Source organism: Cyprinus carpio, chromosome B7, assembly GCF_018340385.1.
Source record: "Cyprinus carpio isolate SPL01 chromosome B7, ASM1834038v1, whole genome shotgun sequence".
In the NCBI taxonomy this organism is placed as follows: domain Eukaryota; kingdom Metazoa; phylum Chordata; class Actinopteri; order Cypriniformes; family Cyprinidae; genus Cyprinus; species Cyprinus carpio.
The window spans coordinates 36,449,220-36,469,284 of NC_056603.1; the positions used below are offsets into that span (position 1 = coordinate 36,449,220).

Genomic DNA, 20,065 nt, shown 5'->3' on the forward strand with positions numbered 1-20,065 from the left:
GCATAAAAAAGTATAAACTATCAGTCAAAATTAAGCATACAACAGGTATACAACTGTACAAAGTTTTGATCATGTCTATAATTTAGAGGCCTTAGAAATGTACGCATCAAATATGATACAGTAGGGTTTATATAGTTCATTGGATAGGCAAGAACAATTATCCATCATAAATGATAATTAATAATCCTAATATTGGCTGATATGTTGGTCAATCACTAGATTCTCAAGACTGTGATACATCAACCCATGCTGCAACCTGCAGTTATACACAAACACAAGCACACAAAATCATCTTCTTCATGTGTGAATCTTGTCAAGACGGCACAGAACGCAAGCACTGGCAGCGAGGCCAGTTTAGAAGAGCAGAACCACGATGACGCGTTTCTTCAGTTCCCGCTCTAATCTGTGCTCGCAGGTTTATTATAAACCACACTAACATCTCTGTAAATGAAGAGAAAGGCAGGGAGAAAGGAGAGTTGGGACAGAGGCCGGAACTGCTGCTTTATCTGTCCTCCCCAGTCCTGCTGCAAAAAAAGCTTTATTTTATTTATAAACTTTGAACTATTTTACGATAAAATGCCATTTTTTCGCTGTCATCCTTGATCTTCCATTCTATTCTCTCCTGAGCGGCCCTTTGAGGGAGACGGCACGCTCACAATCAGATAGCGCTATCAGCACGGAGCAGCTGGCTCTGCCACTCACTCACACACACACACACACACACACACACACACACGTTGCCTACTTCAGCCTCCCAGAATTCCCTTCACCACTGCCAGACAGCCAGTACATTCCATTATCTTCACTCTCAGGCTTCACACACACACACACATACTTATACACACAAGAAAAGAAGAAATCAAAGGGAACAATTAATAAAGGTAACTAGCCGCTACCACCAGCTGCTCTTATCCAGCACCACCACACACAAAAAAACATGGGACAAGTAAAAAGGGAAACTAATATGTCTTTATCTCCAATTCATTTCCTCCTCCTCCTCTTCTTCTAGCTGTCTGCGTTTCTGTGTCTTTGGCTGACGCTAGTTATCTGAGCAGACAGACCTGCAAACCCTGCCTAATGCACTCAGTCTATGTGTCTCTGAGCTGATAAACACAGCAGGAGAGATTGGGACGGCCACGTTGACTGTGACACCCCCCACCTCTTTATTTTTATATCCACGTCACTCCATAGGTGAAGTAAACAGTAGGTGCACCAAGCACAGACATGTTCATAATCGCTGATGCAGAGTCCAGGTGAAATCAACGTCAAGTCTCAAATCACTTTTGTTAATATCTTCTTAACAATATGCTGCAGGTTAGGCCATTCATTTATATTTTTTGAAAAATTGTGTGATTTTCTTGACTATTACGTCTATTCATGTGCGAGAAAGTTTTACTTAAATCAAAACAATTTAATATCTAAATGCCATTTACTTAAATTAAATTAAAAACTCAGATTCTGATGAAGTTCATATTTATGAGTTAGGAAGTCAATTAGAAGGTTCAAATAACTTCGGTCTAAGCAAGATTTTCTGCATAAAATCCAACAAGATCTTTTAATTCTATATCTGCAAAATGCTGAATATAAAGAAAATGCAATGAAAAACCATTATAATTTCATTCTTTTTAACAAATTTACCACTATAACAAATGCTGCATTTATTGCATCTGACATTGTTAACTCGCTGACTTGCCCCCATCTTGGAAACTCACGGCTCACAGAAAATTCATAATAACGACTTTGTGGTGATATATAATATGGTTCCTACATGTTTTTTTTTTTTTTTTTTTTAAGACATCCCAGGTTAAAAATAATCTCGAGACACTGAGTTGTGCTTCATTCAGCTGTTTCTGAATGCATTGGATCCTCTTCAGAGTTAAGTATTTGCTGTTGGGTCTAATATAGTGCATACAGTCCCATCCTTACTATAACAGTAGTTACTGGGGGGTGTTCATACTTAAGAGCGACTTACTATTTAAGAGGGAGTTCTAAAAGTTAGAGCATGTTTATATAGTACAAAAATATATTTTATATGCTTGTTAGGGTTAATCCTGCTTCTCTTGAGGTACTTGCTTGTATAACTAAACTTGCTTGTATTACTTAAGTTACTTGCCCAAAAAATAATCATACATTTACATGAACATTTTGGAGAGAAAGTTTTGAGATCTGATTTTTTTTTTCTATTTTCTTTTCCCTTTTTTTTTTAATCTGGGTTTTAATTTCATCAATGGTTATTATTATTATTATTAATATTATTATTTCAATATTTGATTTCTTGCTAAAATTTATTTCTGTGCACAATTAAATTGTGCACATTTATCTGTGGATTTATTTCCGAAAGCAAAGCTGCAAAGAAATCCTCTAAAACACAAAACAGCTATATAAAAACGGAATTAATTTCTAGATATATAAAAATAATTCATGAATTTCTGAGAAACATTGAATATTAATTAATAAATTCAATTTTCTTTATTTGTGAATACATTTTTGATTCAATGTATTTGTAAATCTGTAATAAATATAACCCCACCTCATTTTGTAAAACAAAAAGGGGCATCAATGCTTCCCAAGAGAGAAATGGATGAGAAGATACACATATCACAAAGAGCCACACTCGAGTGGAGCAGGACGGGCAAAATCCAGCCTGTCGCTGCAAGACAAACATTAACAGTGCGAAACACCTGCTTATCCCACTCTGCACTGCTCTGGCACTGCCCAGACACCTGGCACACCACACACCTCCATCCCAGCCGCATACCCCAGCACTCCTCTCTGCTCTCCTCTCCCTTTCTGTTCTTTATCCGGCACGCCTGGCATATTCAGATACAGAAGCCCTCATTACAGCTCAATCCAACCTCAGCAAACACACAAACAGATTAGCTGCTTAAGACGTTCCCAATCCCCCTCTCCCTCGTCACTCCGCCGTGCTATCAGGGCCCCGCACACCCCTCAGATATGAGCCGGGGGCAGGCTTAGCGCGGCTCCCGCACTCCCTCCTTCAAAAATCCCCCCACGCCACAGCCCCATGTCACAGCTGCCCCTAATACAATTAAAAGTCATTTGCGGAGCACACAGCTTCAGCGGATCAGGAAAAGGAGGCTTCCTCTGCCACAAAAAAAAGGGGGGAGGAAAGGAGACCAGGGCTGGGAATCATAAAGAATTTCAAGAATAAATAGAAGATATTTGGTAAAGCATTTAATCATTGTCCTGACAAAGGTAAACTTTAAAATGGAATTGCATCATAACTGTTATTTGGTTCCAATATTTAAATAAGGAACTGATTTTTAGAAGAACCAGTTCCATTTTTAAAATACTGGTATAGTATTTTTTTTTTTTGCTACCAAAAAAAAATTGGTAGCAAAGATCTGATCAACCTTGTTAAATGTATTATACAGTTCTCTGAAATGCTTGATTCTGATTGGTCAGCCAAGACATTCCGAGGTCTGTTATTCCTAATAATAACCGTTTTCAATAGTAATGCTGACTAATGTACCACTCATCTGGATATCTGAGGCCAGCGCTTCTTTCATGTCTCGTGCATCACATTGCTGATTCACTCGGTCTTGTTTCATACAAAGGCGCCTGATACCATCTTGCATCTTGCACTTATGGACTGTATTGAAAATTAAATCGGAGTACTTCAGTTGTACTATTATACTGTTATAGTGTTTTTCTTGTCATCAGAATAATTGTTGTTGTTTTATTTGGTGCATATAAGTGGTATGTCTGTACCCTGAAATGTTCGTCTTGTTTTAAAATGTTTGTTGTCTTGTCTCAAAGCCACTTACTATGAACTGCGGCACTCTTCATGAAAGCTCTGATATTGCACAATAACAACCGGCTGGATGGGCATTATCCCTTAATTAAAATTTAATTTGTTTTATCCACAAGGTGAATGTTTTTTTTTTTTTTTTTTTTTTGGTTTTCATTAACCACCAATCAAAAACTTGACTGAACAGAAATGCTGTGTGACATAACAATCACAGCCACTTTATGTTTTAGGGCCTTACACACTTCAGAAGGCACTGATAGAGTGTTTGAATGGATAGAAATGTGTAAGGTGCATTTTGAAGGTGTGGAAAGATAGAATACAGTGAGCTTGAAAGCACAATTGGGACTTCTACATTTAAGTGAAACAGCTTGGGATCATTCTCACTGTGCCAGCAGGGATCCTTCCAGGCCACCAGGCAATGGCTGGTTCCCTCATCCCGCCTTCAAACGTAGTCTCCTTTCCGCAGAGGAATGGGCCGTTGCTGCCGCCTGATGATGAAAAATGACAGAAAAGAATCTTAAACACAAAGCCTTGTCTGTGGAGTAGAGTAATGGCAATTCATCTCTAACAAATAATCTTTACAAAAGAAACTGAATAGATGTATTGGGAGAGTAAATGAACGGAACAGAATGCAATGGTCTTGAGATACGTTTTAAAAAACATTTAAAGCTTGCCAGAGTATTCTAAACTTAACCATTTAAAAATTCACACCACCTTTCTTAAAATGACACAATGTAATGTTGAAATATATCTGACTGGCGTATATGTCCACAGACCAACAATGAAAATAAAACTAAGAAAACTAGAACAAACATCTGAGCCGAGGCCTAGCAGTAACTGCACATAATTCAGATATATTTTAAAGCTGCACTCATGTGGGTGATGCAGGTTTGATTCAAGCTTGCACTTAGTGCTGCTTCACTAAATGCCACAGAAGACCAATGGGCCTCTAAATATTTATTAGGAATAAAAACTGGAGGGTAATGAACTAATACTAATCACACATTTAAAGCTACACTCTGTAACTTTTGGGTGTCTAGCTGTAAAAATAAAAATAAAAAAAATAACATGGTTGTGCTTCGTCCCTGCTCATCTACACTGATAAATGTGGTTTAAATCCATCCTGAAAGCTCTAAAAATAATTATTATAGGTTTATCCAAGTGCATTTGGCTAAAGACACTCTCTCATTAATAACATTTTGCTATTTTTTTTTTTTTAATCAGAAAAGTTACACATCATAGCTTTTAACTTAATTGAATTTATTGGTAGTGTGTGAAAGAGAAGCTCAGAGCAACACTTTATCCCAAAAAGTTAAATAATAATAAGAATAATAACAACATTTATATATTTATAATATATTGTTACATTTAATTGGCTGTAACAAACTTGCGATTTGTGAAAAAGGCAGAGAGATAAAAATATATAAGGATCTATATTAATCAACATCAAAAGCAAAGTTTAAATGTAGCTCAAATTAGTTATATTAAAAAAAGTAAACAAAAAAATCAGCCTTCTCAATCTAACAAACCTACACCATCAGCAGACAAATTGCAAGAAATTATTTTGGATAAAGAAATTGAAATAATTTCTTGCAAGTCCCCTACTGAAAAAAAAAAAGTGTCCTAAACACCCCCAAAAATCTGCGGAAGCCCCCTTTGGTGTGTTAATGTTTAAGGTGGAGAAGTGTAAATGGATTCCCACTTTGATGCGCTCCAGACATCACTGCTGCCCCATTATCCGAGGTGAAGAACACCAATGTGTTGTTGTGGATTCCCAGACTGACCAGGTGAGCCAGAATCTGACCGATGCTGTCATCCAGTTCCATCACCGCATCGCCATAACTACAAGACAAATCAAACAGTGTCTTCCCACCTTAATCACAGCAACCAAAACACTAAAAACTACCCCAGATAACCTGTTCAGTTGCACTAACCCAGACAGCATAACAAATTCTGTCAAATTAGCCCACGTTTGAAACCTGTCCTGTGACAGATGGATGTGATATATGGAGGAAGATAGATGTCTCAGATAGATGTGCGCTGGTTATAAAACTTTAAGATGTGGCTTGTCAGGCTGAATCCCTCCACTGCCAGCACCTGGCTAATACCCCTCAGCCTTGATCCATTCCTCTGTCAACACAAACCTCATTTAGCATTCTGAAGAAACGTATGCTTACTGAAGCCTCAGTATTCCAAAGCACTGGGCGGAATACTAAACAGTTGCAGACAAGACTACCAATGAAGCCTTCAGCCCTTATTCTCGCCTCAGAGCAGGAAAAATAAGATCTCATTAACTAATCATTCATATAACACAAAACTGCAGAGTACAATGCAGAATTTTTGACCAAAAAGATAATGATGTTATGACTGTTAAGTAACATAATGGCTGATTTTAGAAAATACATGTTTTTCTTTTTTTAAAGGAAATACATGATTATTTCATGCACTGGTCATTTTTTAGAGTTTGGGCTTTTCATAATGTGTTTTTAACAAATTAGAGGAAAATAAACATGCAAAATACACTAGATTTCAATGACTATATATACATTTAAAGGCAGTTTCCTAAAACTGATTTTTTTTTCTCATCTCATGCACTCATGCAGACAAAAACTCCACTTCAGGACACCAATTTTTACAGTTTAATACCTATCAGTTTTCTAAAGGTTATTACAGAAGAGTATGTTTGTTTGCCTGATTTTATACATCATTAATTTATTCCTAAAAACATGGTTACATTTTCTGATGACAGTATTTTCTAAATTTATGAAGCGATAATATCACAAACATTTGACTCCAATAAGTTGATAAAAAGAAAGAATTTTGAATGAATCCTGGCTTTATCCAATGTTCATATTTCTTCTCTAGAAATGAATGCAAATGAGTGCATATTTAATTCAATAATGCCAATCAAAGTCAACTTAAGAAGCATGGTGATATCAGTTACATTTTCTACCCTATTTACCTGGGGTACTTTGCCTTAAAGCATCTAGATTTTTACATGTGAAATTACACAATAAAACATTGTATATTATACAACAGTTCCGTTCCAATCCTCAAATTTGTTTGGCTGAGTGGTGTTCCAAAAATGCTGTTTTATTATATCACTCCGCTTGAATATGTTTGTGTGTTTGTGATGAGGTTGTCAGTTTGTGCATTAGTAGTGTGATTTGCAATATTTGGAGCAACAGCATTTATATGACGTTGAAAACATGGATTTCTGTTGTTCAGTACTTTTGAAAGCTGGCGTAGAAAGAACTAATCTCTTTGAATTAGGAAAAAAAAATTGTCAATACATTATGTTATCCGCTTCCAAATTCAGACAAATTCAAGATAAGAAAATACACCAATATTAAAAACAACAATAATAATAATAATCATACTGGGAAATACCAACATAGTCACTGACTGGGCATGACATTTATTAGATGTTGCTAAGTCCTAGATGCTTAAAAAAAAAAAAAAAAAAAATGTGTTTTTATGATAAAAACCTGCTATTTGGTTAACGTTATTTAACTTACTATTTATGGTGAAAATTTGTAATAGATCTAACTGGATAAATCATGTAATTTTATTAATACTATTAAAACTACTATTTTATTACTTAATATTAAAATTTTCAAATGATTTGAAAATTGACCTTCCCTAATTCCCCTATGTGACAATTCATATTTAATGGTTTTTCATTGAAACAATACTGTTTCTTCTTAGTTTTTTGTTATCCGTTAGGGTTTTATGATACATCTTATGTTTTAAAATTTGTGTTTACTGTTTATTTTATATACTGTTTATGTTCTGGCAACCACAGAATGGTTGTTCTGAGTGATTAGTGACATAATGTATATAGATCCTTTCTGGGTGGTTGTAAGGTAGGTGGCTTAGTAGATAGACGGCTTATTAAAAAAGTTACAGCACAACTTTTCTAAAAACAAGCATTATTTGAGCTTTCATTCATGTGATTCGCACAAACGATGAGTAAAAATGGATGAGATGCTTAACAATGTTCACATACCGCCCCCTCTGGCTCTTTCCCAGGAAGCGCTCTGAGGCGTAGACAGGCGAGTGGGTCGCATCTGGAGCCCAGTAGAGAAAGAAGGGCCGCTGGGCCGTGGCTTGCTGAGAGATAAAGTCCAAGCCTTCCTGGAGACAGATAGGATCAAAAACAACATCAGGCACAACATCAACCGCACTGATCCACACAAATCAACATTAATCAAGCCAATGAACAGGAAAACTCACCTTCAAATAGATTTGGGTGAGGTTGGATTCCCCTGTTTTCACATTAATCTCAAACTCTTCGTAATACCTGCCAAATACACAGATCATCTAAACTTTCTGCTTCCTGCAGATCTAATGAGACCATGCCTACAAACTCATTTCAACACCATATGAGTTCTTGTTCCAAATGACAAGCTTCCTAAACCGAGTGCAGAACCAGGGTGTGAATCTGAAGAGGTAAATTGCGAGATTGTGTCTCAGAAGACACACGCGTTGTGAGAAGGTGCTGAGGCGTGGAATGGTAGAGGCAACTCTCTTATGCTCCGGCTGTTCCAGGTGTCCTAACATACCGCTAACGCAACCTGCCATCTCTTGGGTGTGAGTGTGTGCGTGTTTATCTAGCCAGGCTCAAACACACCATGCTGATTAAACCCACTGCTAAGCGCAAAACCAGCCCTATCGCCAAAGCCAATGACCCACAATGCACATATGGCTGTTTTGGAATGAACAAATGGGCAGAAAATGAGACCGTACACTGCAGCTGGTATAAAAAGAGGAAAAGCGAAACTTCGCCAAAATTTTGACATTTTCTGAAGAAAATTTGAGTGGAGCCTACCCGTTCAAATCTGATGGCCATGATTTCACTGTGTTGCTATGTGGTTTCAAAGGTGTTTTTAGCAAGCACCTATTATGCATTATATTTGCACCTCACCTTCCCGTCATTTCAGAGTTGTTGTAGACAGGTATATTGGGACGAACGCTGTTATTGTAGGGGCCAAAATGGCAGTTGGGAGAACCAAACCATTCATCAAAGCCATGCTTCAGAGGTAAGTATTGCGATCTGTGCCCAAGGTGCCTAAGGTAGGAGATAAAAATTAAACATTTCAGAAGGACATATGGCCTATGCAATATGTATATATATATATATATATATATATATATATATCACACACTATATATATATATATATATATATGTGTGTGTGTGTGTGTGTGTGTGTGTGTGTGTGTATTTTAATTACAAAATTTAGCATAACTTGCATTTAAATAAAAATGTTTAAATAGAAAATGCCATTATAGGTATTTTTCTCATAATGCATTTTAAATGCTGGGTAAAAATATTTTACCATTAATTTATTACAGTTATTAATAATGTTTTCACAAAATACAAATATAACTGGTCACATGGCATGCAGTTAAACAAATATTTACATTTTTAGTAAGATTTTATTAACGGCTTTAACGCTAAGATATTTTACACAAAACTGGAATAAAAATAAAAATAATAAATATTGTTCTGTGAGCCTTTTTTGTGGAATTAAAAATGCATTCTACAGTTGTTTCACTTTGAATTTTTCCTCGATATTCTATTACAGCTCATATCACTATTCTGAGAAAGACATCTCTTGAGAGACGGTGCAGGGAATCTCACCACTTGCCGATGATCTTGCTGACATAGTCTTTCTTTTTCAGCAGTTCTGGAAGCAGGATCTCGTCCTGAGATATCCCCCCCACTATCTCCTGAGGTGTGTATGCTGTAGGAGAAAGAATCCATTATGGGAGTAGTAATAGTAGATAAACTGATAATAGTGAAGGAGGGCTGAGGAAAGAAGGATATGGTTTACGATCATACCGTTCCTAGCATGAGCATTGGTGGTGTAGAATCCATTTCGCACAGGAAGTCTTCCAGTAAGCAAAGCGGCCCTGGCTATAGAATACAGATGAATTATGAAGTAAGCATCAAAGATACAAAAGATAGACCTACTCTAACAATGATTGTTTTAAAAGAGAAAACACCACCAACTGAAAAGTTATTAGATAGAGGGGTTGGAAAAAAAGAATGGGAACACCCATTATTATTATAGAGGTTAATAGCATGTGTGTAGGCTACAAACATTGGTGTAGTATGTTTTGTTTAGCAGCGTATAGTGCAAGCCATGGGTAAAACTGTTTTGCAAATGCATTTTTTGACTGATCTTAGGAAAAATTCTAATATTTAGAGATAATGGATTTTTGACTTTCATGAGCTGTAAGCTCTAATCATCAGAATTAAAAAAAAAATTAAAAAATTTTTTTTGAAATATTTTACTTTACATGTAATGAATCTAGAAAATATGAAAGTTTCACTTTTTGAAATAAGTTACAAAACAATTGAACTTTTTCATGATATTCATTTTTTTTTTGAGATGCACCTTTATTACTGCAAAGTCTTTCTCTTTAGAAATAAGTTTTAAAATTTAACAAAAAATTCAAGATGCTCATCTACAATACTTATGCATTTGTAGAAATTTAAATCATGTGGTATTTAAGACTTAATTTCAAAGGGAAAGGAAAGAGACGTTGGTCATGAGAGAGCTCACCCTGGATATTATGATTAGGAAGTTCTCCACTTTGTGATTAAAATTCTAATTAAGGTGGTGAAGCAAAGCTCTATAATAACGTCTCCGTACAGCGGCAGGTATGAGTGCTCCACACACTTTCATCTCACACATTCGAGATTAACAACTGATTAAGTCTTATTTGCTTAAAAATTATGTAGAATTGAAAAGAGGACTAATAAGATCTGCTCTGCATAGCAAGTCCATTCAAATTCCCAAATCATGCATAATTAGCATATTTCAATACTGATAGTGTATTATCCTTATTAGCATAATATGTTGTCCTCTCACTATCACGCAGCCACACACGTCTTGTGTGTGAATTAAAACAGCTGAAGCATTTGAAGATTTTTTTTTACATTTCCTCAGCAAGAAGACATGAGGAAAATGTTTGCAATTGCATTGTAAATCAATGCATTCAATGTAAGTCACCTCAAACTAAATGTGTACATTTTTATCTCTTCAGAAAAAAAAAAAAAAATCAAGATTCAATGTTTTTAAAATCAGTTTGTGTTGTAGGGTACGCTGTAGAATGAATGTTTCATATTATTTCATTACTTATATGAGTGTTTATGATTCTGGTGGGCATTCACTTTCAAAAGAGAAAAGAATCATTCAATTTCTGGCACTTTCAACAATGTTTTATAAAATTCAGGCAAATTAAAAGATAAGTTCATGTGCTCCTAATGTCTAGACCAGGCCTATTCACCAAGAATCAAAGCTGAATAGTCCTGTCTAGACTCTGGGTAGACATATTTAGAATAGCATACAGCAACTCACGCCATTTTTTACAAAAGGCAATATGCAAATTTCCATGTGCATGAAATACCCAGATCAGTTACTTCATTGGCAAAAATGTGCAGAATGCTGCATAAGCAGAGCACACTGCTATGAGTACTACAACACCTAAATGAAATAATTAACACGTCTTTCTTTACTTTATTGTTTGCTTGAAACAGCAAAATAAATAGCTACATTTACTAGATCTGAATAAATAAGCAATGCATTGTAGCCTACAGTACTACTGCTTAAAATATTTATCTTAGGCAGCATACAGTAATGTGCAGTAAGCAGTATGCTAATATTCTGAACAAAAACAATGTGATAGAGGGATAAAGGCAAGCCCAGAAGCAGCACATACAGGGGGAACACAGAGGGTTGGCAGTGTAGAAGTTTGGAAACAGCATCCCCTGAGCAGCCATCACATCCAAGTTTGGAGTTTCCTTGGAGGGCTCCCCAAATACTCCCAAATCACCCCAGCCCATCTGCAGACAGAAACAGAGAATATGGTATGAGCATGCTTCTAATTTATGGTGTAAAAAATGTATTTAATGATTGTGGAATAAGTCTAAATCAGACTGCACCTTCTGTAGACCAGAGGTTCTCAACTAGAGGGTCAGAGCCCACTAGGGGGCCTCAGCAAACCCAAGTAAATGTTAAATCTATTTATTAAAATGTAAAAATAATAATAATAATAATAATAATAATAATAATAATAATAATAATAATTTAAAATACATTTAAATTAGATATAATTTAAATTAGACTATAAATTTAATAATTTAAAAATAAATGCACAACATTAAACTGACATCATTTCTTTTATTTTTATTACAACAGCAGTACCAGAGGTGTGTATATATATATATATATATATATATATATATATATATATATATATGTTTATATATGTATAGATAGAGAGAGAGAGAGAGAGAGAGAGAGAGAGAGAGAAAGAGAGAGAGAGAGAGAGAGAGAGACTGTATATATCACTGCACACTGAATCACTGCACATAAGCTATACCATTTTACCATGCCAGGTTTCAAAAGAACAAATAGTTAACAAAAAATTATTTTACATTAACACATTTGAGAGTCAAATCCAAAATATATACAGTATACTATATTCGAAATATAAAATGTATCAGTTTGTACATTTCCTGGGAATCAAACCGAAGACCCTGGTGTTGATAGCACCATGCTCTACTATTTGGTATGAATCAGAATGGATCATACAATTAATCCCTTCTAATGCATTATAAATGTTTTGATGTCTGATTGCACTTAAAACATAAGACCTTGCCTAGTGTGAATTGTATGTATGGTTTAAAAATTCATAACCTAATCTCTTTGGGATTATCTTTTAGTTGTCAGCACTGTATATTGCGACATACACTAATAAATACAAAAAAAAAAAAAAAGAGAGAGAGAGAGAATTATATTGTATACCGTGTATAAATGTCAACTATAACGAAGTACATCTAACACAAATGCATTTCACACACCAAAGATATACACACATGTATTGCTCGTACAATTGTATAAACACAAAAACGAGTAAATTCAAGTTCTGAAGTTAGTTGGTCAGTCAAGCCTCTAAGAAAAAGACATCCAAAGGACTTACATCATCCATAAGCATGATGATGATGTTTGGACCATGCTGGATTCCTTCAGTGTGACCCACGCATACTGCCCACAAGACACAGATCACAGTCTTAAGACTCATTATAACTTTCTTTTAAATCTTTACACAACACATGCTAACTTTCAGGAAGTGCACTCTAAAGCGGAACTGTTAAGTATACTAGACATTCAACACTGCAAAGCGTGTTTGCTCGCATCACGAGAAGCATTGCACACAGTCACGAGCGCTATGAAACTATGAGTCATGTGACTCTGCGTGTCACGTGACCGTGTTTGTAGCGTCATCATGGCGGTGTGTATAGCAGTCATCGCGAAGGAGGTAAGTGAAAACGTGTAAGCTTTTTTATGATAAAGCAAATTATTTCTTGGTAATGCTTGAATGCGTCCGAGATCCGACGTGCTGGGTTTATCAGATCTGATGCGAAGAGTTTCTAATATGTGTCTAATATGATCAGAGCTGAGTAGCATATATTTACTTGCATGGCTGTTACAATTTAATGTAAATACATTGAAAGGGCACAAGTACAGTGAATGTAATATTGTATGATATGAAATATACCATGTTTTACTTTTTCGTTTTACAAACCTACATTGTTTTGAGCGATGTTTGTGTCATGGGAGACCGGGGAGTGTTTGTTTTTGTGTCAGTGTTTTTGCATCTCAACCTTGATTACACAAGATCCCCTTGTTTGCGTTACAAATTCAAGTAAGTTAGTTTGCTTAGAACTCTACATTGTCTCCTAAACTGTGTAAATTAGTGTACAAAGAGTGCTGTTGTAATCTACCACACTACCGGATGAATTGCGACAGTATGGTGAGTACTCATAATTGGATGGGATGGGCGGGGCGGGGTGAACATGGCAAAAGCGGACGACATCATAAATTTAATCAGATTTACTTATTCGAAATAATTGAGACACCCCCACATATAGGAGACCTTTACATCAATCTAAGTTATAAATACAGAAATAGAAATACAGCTACACAAAACATGACTACATAAGTGTTTTAGTGAAGTTTTATGTTGCGCAGTCTTTGAGTCCAGTCTTTATGAGTTCATCTGGTCAGCTATTGCTGATATTGTGGATGAAAAATAAAACTTTTGTGATGATGCCTTGCATATGGTACCTCATCCTGCTGATTACACAGCTACTTAAATAAATGCAGACAGCAATAATGATAGTAGCAGCCTATATTTTATTAGATCTCTTGTATTGATTGCAAAAAATATAGATCACAAGCACAGCTGTGTAGAAAACAGACTTCCTGGATGAGCAGTCAGTGGTATAGAGTAGATATGGAAACAAGTCATGTTTTAAAAATGCTTGACCGCTAACTGATGCGATTGGCCGATCAGAAATAAAATTAAATGAAAACCTGCTGATTCTGATGATATCTGTTCTGTCATCGAACATCCATTAATACTTTCTTACCTTGTAGTTCTTTTTTTGTTTTTGGTCCAGTAATTGCGTTATATTTTACACACACAACTTATTACATATAAACTGAAATTCATATTATGAATTCTTTAAATTAGACATTTTCTGTAAATAATTGAACACTGCCATTTGGAAAACCACGGTCTAAGATAGCATAAACATGATTTATGCACAGATCAGCTATTGCAAATGGACAGATTATTGTAATCTAGTTCATGTTTAATTCTAAATTGTATTAAAATTACAAGCTGAAATTGTGTTTCCTGTAATAGCAGACTTGACTCTAACATTATGTTGATCTCTGCAGAACTATCCACTGTACATTCGGAGCGTTCCTACACAGGGGGAACTCAAGTTCCACTACACAGTGCACACTTCTCTGGACGTGGTGGAGGAGAAGATCTCTGGTGTGGGCAAAGCCTTGGCCGACCAGAGGGAGCTTTATCTGGGACTCCTCTATCCAACTGAGGACTACAAAGTGTATCCTTAAAGTCAGCATTAAACAAGTTGCGAAAGAGAAATTTCTTTCTTATTGGGATCTAATTCCATCTTATCAAATAAGAAAAAATGTAGGGCCAGAGAAATTAAATTAGCCATTTAATTATCACAAATTAACCAGAAAGAAATTATTAGCCATCCTGCCCTTGGGATATCAGCAAAAGCTGCTGAGAAAAACTTGTATTAGTTGGCCACTAATCTTTAACCAAAACAGTATGACTGACTTTCTTCTGTGGAACATAAAAGAAGATTTGAGAAATGTCAGTGGTTTTGTCCGTAGAATTAAAGTAAACTTTTAAACTTCTGTAACTAACATTTAAAATACCATCTTTTGTGTTCCACAGAAGAAAAAAAAAATGCAAATTGTAACATGACATTTTTAATTTTTGAGTGAACCACCTTTTAAGATGGAATGCTTTCTAATGCGATTTCAGTCATTATTCAAATGTCAACATCTTAACAAGAATTACAGATATGGCTACGTGACAAACTCTAAGGTGAAGTTTGTGATTGTTGTGGACTCCTCCAACACGTCTCTACGAGACAACGAAATTAGAAGTGTAAGTTCCATAGGTGTATTGTGTCAGTTTCATAAAAAAAAAAAAAAAAAAAAAAAAAAAAAAAAGTCAATCAGATGGGTTTAATGAGCATTATCTTTCCTCAGATGTTCAGAAAGTTGCACAACTCCTTCACTGATGTAATGTGTAACCCATTCTACAATCCTGGTGATCCAATTCAATCAAAGTAAGTGCATTTAGTGAATGCATACATTTGAGGTATTTGCTGTGTGTATTGACTGATCTGCTAACACAGGGGTCACCAAACTGCACAAACACACCTGCCTGGAAATTTCTAGTATGCCTAATACTAAGGCGCTGATTAGTTGGTTCAGGTGTGTTTGATTAGGGTTGGAGCTAAACTCTGCAGGACACTGAGTCTGGTGACCCCTGCGCTAATATAATAATAAAACTTCTTTTTTTTTTTCTTCTCAGGGCTTTTGACAGTATAGTTTCAACTATGATGGTGCAGGCCTTCTGATGTCCTTTCTTCACAATTGTATATATTTACATGAATGTCTATTGTGTATTGTTCAGAAGGTGAAAATAAATATTTAATTTTTGTTTCGTGAAATGACGTGTGATAATGTTGATTTTATTTACATTGATTTTGACTTCAATTTAAGCACTGAAATTCCAAAACAGACAAAGTACTGAAATTCACAAGACATCTCAGCCTCTTACAGGCATGGTATTTTAAAGAAATGGAATAAAATATAAATAAAATAGCAACCAATCAATACAAATCAACTCTCCGTTTTTGTAGTGTCATTCAAGCTACACACACATAGAAAAATAATAACTGAGCTCCCGTCATGCAATTACTGAAACATAAATTAATCAGCACCAAGAAGTGCTTTGAAGATAACAGAAAAGTCCAAATTGAATATCAAAAAGAATCGACCCAAGGATCAGCTAATCCATTTTCCCTGAAACAAAAATTACAGTTTTATGACATCTTAAAAAAAGGCTCTAATTCTGGATTAACAAGCATGGATGTACAAATGCCACATTTGCAAGAAAGCAAGTATAAATGTTAAGATACCACTTATGATAACTGAAATATTGCAATAATGTTTGTCTTTACAAATCTGAAAGCAACACTTTTACTTTAGGTTTAAGGGTTTGTTTAGTTTAAGGTTACCATATCACCACTAAGGTTATTGAATCAGTATATATGAAGAGTGCAAGTCATGAACCGCTGCTCTAAAACAATTAAAGCTCCATATCATAAAGCATATCATATCCATAAAGCTCCGTACTGTCATGTATTGGCAGAACTGACCTAATGAAGTGGCAGCCCCTGAATGGGTTGTAAAATCTCGAAGCACGGAAACCTCGTCCTCGGGACCAACCTCCACGCAAGTCTGTAGTCCTGAAACCTGGAATGTTTGTTCTTTTTGGCAATACCTAGTGCACAAAGAGCTTGATGTGAAATGGTCTTCTGTCACAGATTTTAATCCAGAATGATTTATGACAAACAAACTGACACTGGAGCCAACATTCACACTGCAAGCAATAGTGCCCAATTCTGATTTTCAGCTCATGTTTTTGTTTTTAGGTGATTATTAAAATGTGGGAGACCTTAAACTGAAACATACAGCCCACCACACTCCTAAAAATAAAGGTTCTTTCATAAGTATGCTGTATAAAAACCATTTTTAGTTCCCCAAAGAACCTTTCAGCAAACAGTTCTTAAAAGAACCGCTTTTGTCTTAGTATGAGGAACATTTTAACAATCAGAAGAAACTTTTTCCATTGTAAAAAACCTTTGTGCAATGGAAAAGGTCCACTGAACCTTTATTTAAGAGTGAATGCATGTTCATCAGAAGAAAATAAAAATTAATGCAGTGTTGGTAAAGTAAATTTTCAGTTGTGACTGTCATTAGTACATTTTCTTTTATTTTTCCTTATTTTTGAATCTAAAACCAAATCAACAGATGGTGTATTCCTTTATCCAATTTATTCCCACATATAAAAGTGGCTCAGATCATAATTGAAAATATCAGAATTACCAACATGATATTTTTCTGTTCACTCCGTCAACCCCAAAACTGATTTGGGCCACATCCAGCGGTGGTGTCTCATTGCTATGTAATGCATAATCATATCCCAATGCAGTACATTTCCATCTCACCTTAATGACACGTCCTCTGAATAGTGTTTCATCTAAAGTCATGGCAGTCCTCACAGACTCCCTCTCTGAGAACTCAATGTAGGCAAAACTACAAGGAAAATATACTCAAAACATGTATAAAAAAAAAAAATTATATTTATATGTTTGGGAGCCAAATTGATACACACCCTTTTGGATGGCCTGTGAATCTATTATACGGGATTGTAATTCTGTTAACGTGGCCACAGCCATTAAAGTACATCTCCAGTTCGTCTGCAGTTGCTCCATAATCGACCTGTAAATCAATCAATACTGCTTGTAGTGTTCCATAAACATACACTACAAATAATGGAATCCTGTAATACATGGTTAAAATACAACACCAAACAAAAGTTCAAATCTGTTCTGCTTATTTCAGTAACTACTTGGCAAAGGAGATCTTAAGAACGTGAGCAGCTTACATTCCCCACATAGATAGATCTCCTATCAGAATCAATTTTCTCCTCATGGTTCATACTGAAGAACAACCCTGAGGAAGGGAAGATCAAAGTTAGTTATAAATCATAAAATATTATCATTATATTTTAAATAATGAAGTTCATTTAAGGTGATACATGATAGGGAGGTCCAGGGCTAGTGCTATATTTGGGCCATATAATTCAGTAACTGTAAGGCGTTGAGTGAAAAACCCAATTGTACAAACACAGTAGCACTAATGTAAAAAACTGCCTAAATGTTCATTAAATCATCCAAATACACCTAAAAGGTGTTTTTTTGCAGTAATGTCATGGAATATATTTTATTAAACAGTTGTTAGAAGAACATTTTACTACTTCTACTATTTACTATTGTCCTCTTTTTAGAGCTGCTTTACAGCAGAATTGAATTTTGTTTGCATCATTGAAACATTTTCCTGTTTAGCACTGTAAAGCTGCTTTAACAATCTGTATTGCATACATTTTCTTTTAAGTATTCTCGTGTACTAACAACATTTTCATTTTCGATCAATGTGTTTTAAATTAACTATCTTTTTCTCTGGTGATGATGGAAATATTCATATTTTCAGTCAAGATTTCATACTGAAATGGACAGAAAACTAACTTAACTGCTGCATTTTTTTTTTGTTTGTTTTTTTTTTTTTTTAGAAAACTAGCCCTACAAGGTCTGCCCTACATAATTCAATTTCATTAGTCAGCCAAGTCTATGTTTTGCTGTTGGAGGATGGCATGATAACAGACATATGACACTCTACATGTTATATAGTACACATGGACTTGCCAACGTGTGTAGGAACTCTGTAAATGTGTCTTTGAGCATTTAAGGGTTCACAGTTTTCACAGAAGGCTGTCCCTGCACATGCAGAGATGTCCTTAGATAAGACTACACTGGGCTGCAGGACAGCTCTTCTGGGGCATGCCTCATTGGGCAGTGATAAGACACTGTGGCCCAGCAGATGGGCTCAGGTGTGGGCCAGCTGGCTGCTCACCTGCCTGAGGGCTGTAGGGAAACGGTCTCTCTACCTCATACTGCATGTCAGACTCATCCATTTCCAGCACACGAGTTTGAATCGCATCCAGCTCCTGAAGGAACAAGATGATTTTTCACACAAACACAGCTCCTTACAGTATGTACTAAGAAAAAAAAATATGCATGGGCAGATGACATGACATCTCTTGCAGGACGACATTTTAAACTGTTTTTCTAATTCTTGTATGATTTTGTTTTCTGTGACCACATATTCATTTTGACACAACATGTTAAAAACGTTACAGGATTATTTAAAAAGAATAATTCACCCAAAAACGAAAAATTACATTATTTACTACTTGTGTGTTGTTACTTCCTTTATTTATTTATGTATTTATTATTATGAGTAACAGAAAAGAACAATGGTGAAAACGTAAACTTAAAAGTCTTAAAATAATTTGGAGGTAATCTGTCCCTTTACATGAACTGGGGGGGGGGGGGGGGGTTATTAAAACTTATAAAAATCATTTTTAAATGTTTAAAATAATTAACGGTTTAATAATGTTTGGTTTGTTGAGTGCAATAAAACATTTACCAACCCTTGAGGCCGCCATACTAAACTGCCAACGACTTTGTGTGGAAACTCCCGATAAGACTGACAGACTGCAGGAAGGTAGGCCTTTCTGTATGTTCGTCGCGATTTCACAGCAATTGTGCAATTTAAAGAACTTAATTCTCCTTTTCAATCCGCCATGTTTAACGTTATATGTGAAACGTGCCTGATATTCGCCTAGTAGTGATATCTTGCGATTTTGCCCAACACATAGCTATTATTATTCACAGCGAAGTAAACAGACATAAACTATTAATATTTTTTCTTCAGTTTGTTCAACTTTACCTGGTGGGTCTGTTACGCTGGTTTACAACATCAACCCCAACAGCTTCCTGTCACGGCCCTTAACGAACACACCTGACTCGACTAACTTAATCAAATGCTGCTGAGTGTAATAGAAGAAACAGGTGTGATTTATTTGTTATTATTATTTTACAGCTATTTGTTATTATTATTTTTTGAGATAAAAGAGGGGTAAAAGAGGGGTAGAGGGTAAAAAAAAAATCTTGAATGAATATAGAATTATATTCCAATCCTAATTCAATGAAATAAGAATCTTCTAAAAATCCAGTAAGATCTCTCAGTAA

The 20,065-nt window shown here is 35.5% G+C and overlaps 3 protein-coding genes across 7 annotated transcripts in view; 1 reads left to right on the forward strand and 2 right to left on the reverse strand.

Moving 5' to 3' along the window:
• galns (galactosamine (N-acetyl)-6-sulfatase) overlaps nt 1-12,908 on the reverse strand; it is a 31,564-nt gene extending 18,656 nt beyond the window's left edge. For all 5 annotated transcript variants that reach the window (XR_006155259.1, XR_006155258.1, XM_042728477.1 and 2 more), the window contains exons 1-9: nt 12,769-12,908; nt 11,506-11,629; nt 9,620-9,694; nt 9,419-9,521; nt 8,700-8,843; nt 8,009-8,075; nt 7,782-7,909; nt 5,475-5,614; nt 4,157-4,260 (exon numbers count right to left, since the gene is read on the reverse strand). Coding sequence is in view for 3 of the 5 variants with exons in the window: in XM_042728477.1 (XP_042584411.1) it covers nt 4,157-4,260; nt 5,475-5,614; nt 7,782-7,909; nt 8,009-8,075; nt 8,700-8,843; nt 9,419-9,521; nt 9,620-9,694; nt 11,506-11,629; nt 12,769-12,870 (987 nt within the window). In the remaining 2 variants the exon portion in view is untranslated. The remainder of the gene's footprint in view (nt 1-4,156; nt 4,261-5,474; nt 5,615-7,781; nt 7,910-8,008; nt 8,076-8,699; nt 8,844-9,418; nt 9,522-9,619; nt 9,695-11,505; nt 11,630-12,768) is intronic.
• Nucleotides 12,909-12,975: 67 nt separating this feature from the next.
• Nucleotides 12,976-15,856, forward strand: trappc2l (trafficking protein particle complex subunit 2L). Its single transcript, XM_042728479.1, has 5 exons — nt 12,976-13,107; nt 14,535-14,707; nt 15,198-15,285; nt 15,390-15,469; nt 15,718-15,856. Exons 1-5 carry the CDS (start codon nt 13,075-13,077, stop codon nt 15,761-15,763), a joined length of 420 nt encoding a protein of 139 aa, XP_042584413.1. The 5' UTR covers nt 12,976-13,074; the 3' UTR covers nt 15,764-15,856.
• On the reverse strand, nt 15,847-19,716 carry pabpn1l (PABPN1 like, cytoplasmic). Its single transcript, XM_042728480.1, has 7 exons — nt 19,465-19,716; nt 18,885-18,978; nt 17,860-17,927; nt 17,587-17,693; nt 17,420-17,507; nt 16,568-16,692; nt 15,847-16,211 (listed from the first exon to the last, which is right to left on the reverse strand). The coding sequence occupies exons 1-7, from the start codon at nt 19,477-19,479 to the stop codon at nt 16,172-16,174; spliced, it is 537 nt and encodes a 178-aa protein (XP_042584414.1). The 5' UTR covers nt 19,480-19,716; the 3' UTR covers nt 15,847-16,171.
• Between the last annotated feature and the right edge of the window lie 349 nt (nt 19,717-20,065).

Bases quoted from the DNA above. Each gene is read 5' to 3' on its own strand.
- trappc2l (XM_042728479.1), top strand. From the start codon at position 13,075: ATGGCGGTGTGTATAGCAGTCATCGCGAAGGAG. The intron at 13,108-14,534 runs GTAAGTGAAAAC...TGATCTCTGCAG, and splicing joins TAGCAGTCATCGCGAAGGAG to AACTATCCACTGTACATTCG. The intron at 15,286-15,389 runs GTAAGTTCCATA...ATCTTTCCTCAG, and splicing joins GAGACAACGAAATTAGAAGT to ATGTTCAGAAAGTTGCACAA.
- pabpn1l (XM_042728480.1), bottom strand. The intron at 16,693-17,419 runs GTGAGATGGAAA...TTTGTGCACTAG, and splicing joins TCAGAGGACGTGTCATTAAG to GTATTGCCAAAAAGAACAAA. The intron at 16,212-16,567 runs GTCAGTTCTGCC...TTTTTGTTTCAG, and splicing joins AGGGGCTGCCACTTCATTAG to GGAAAATGGATTAGCTGATC.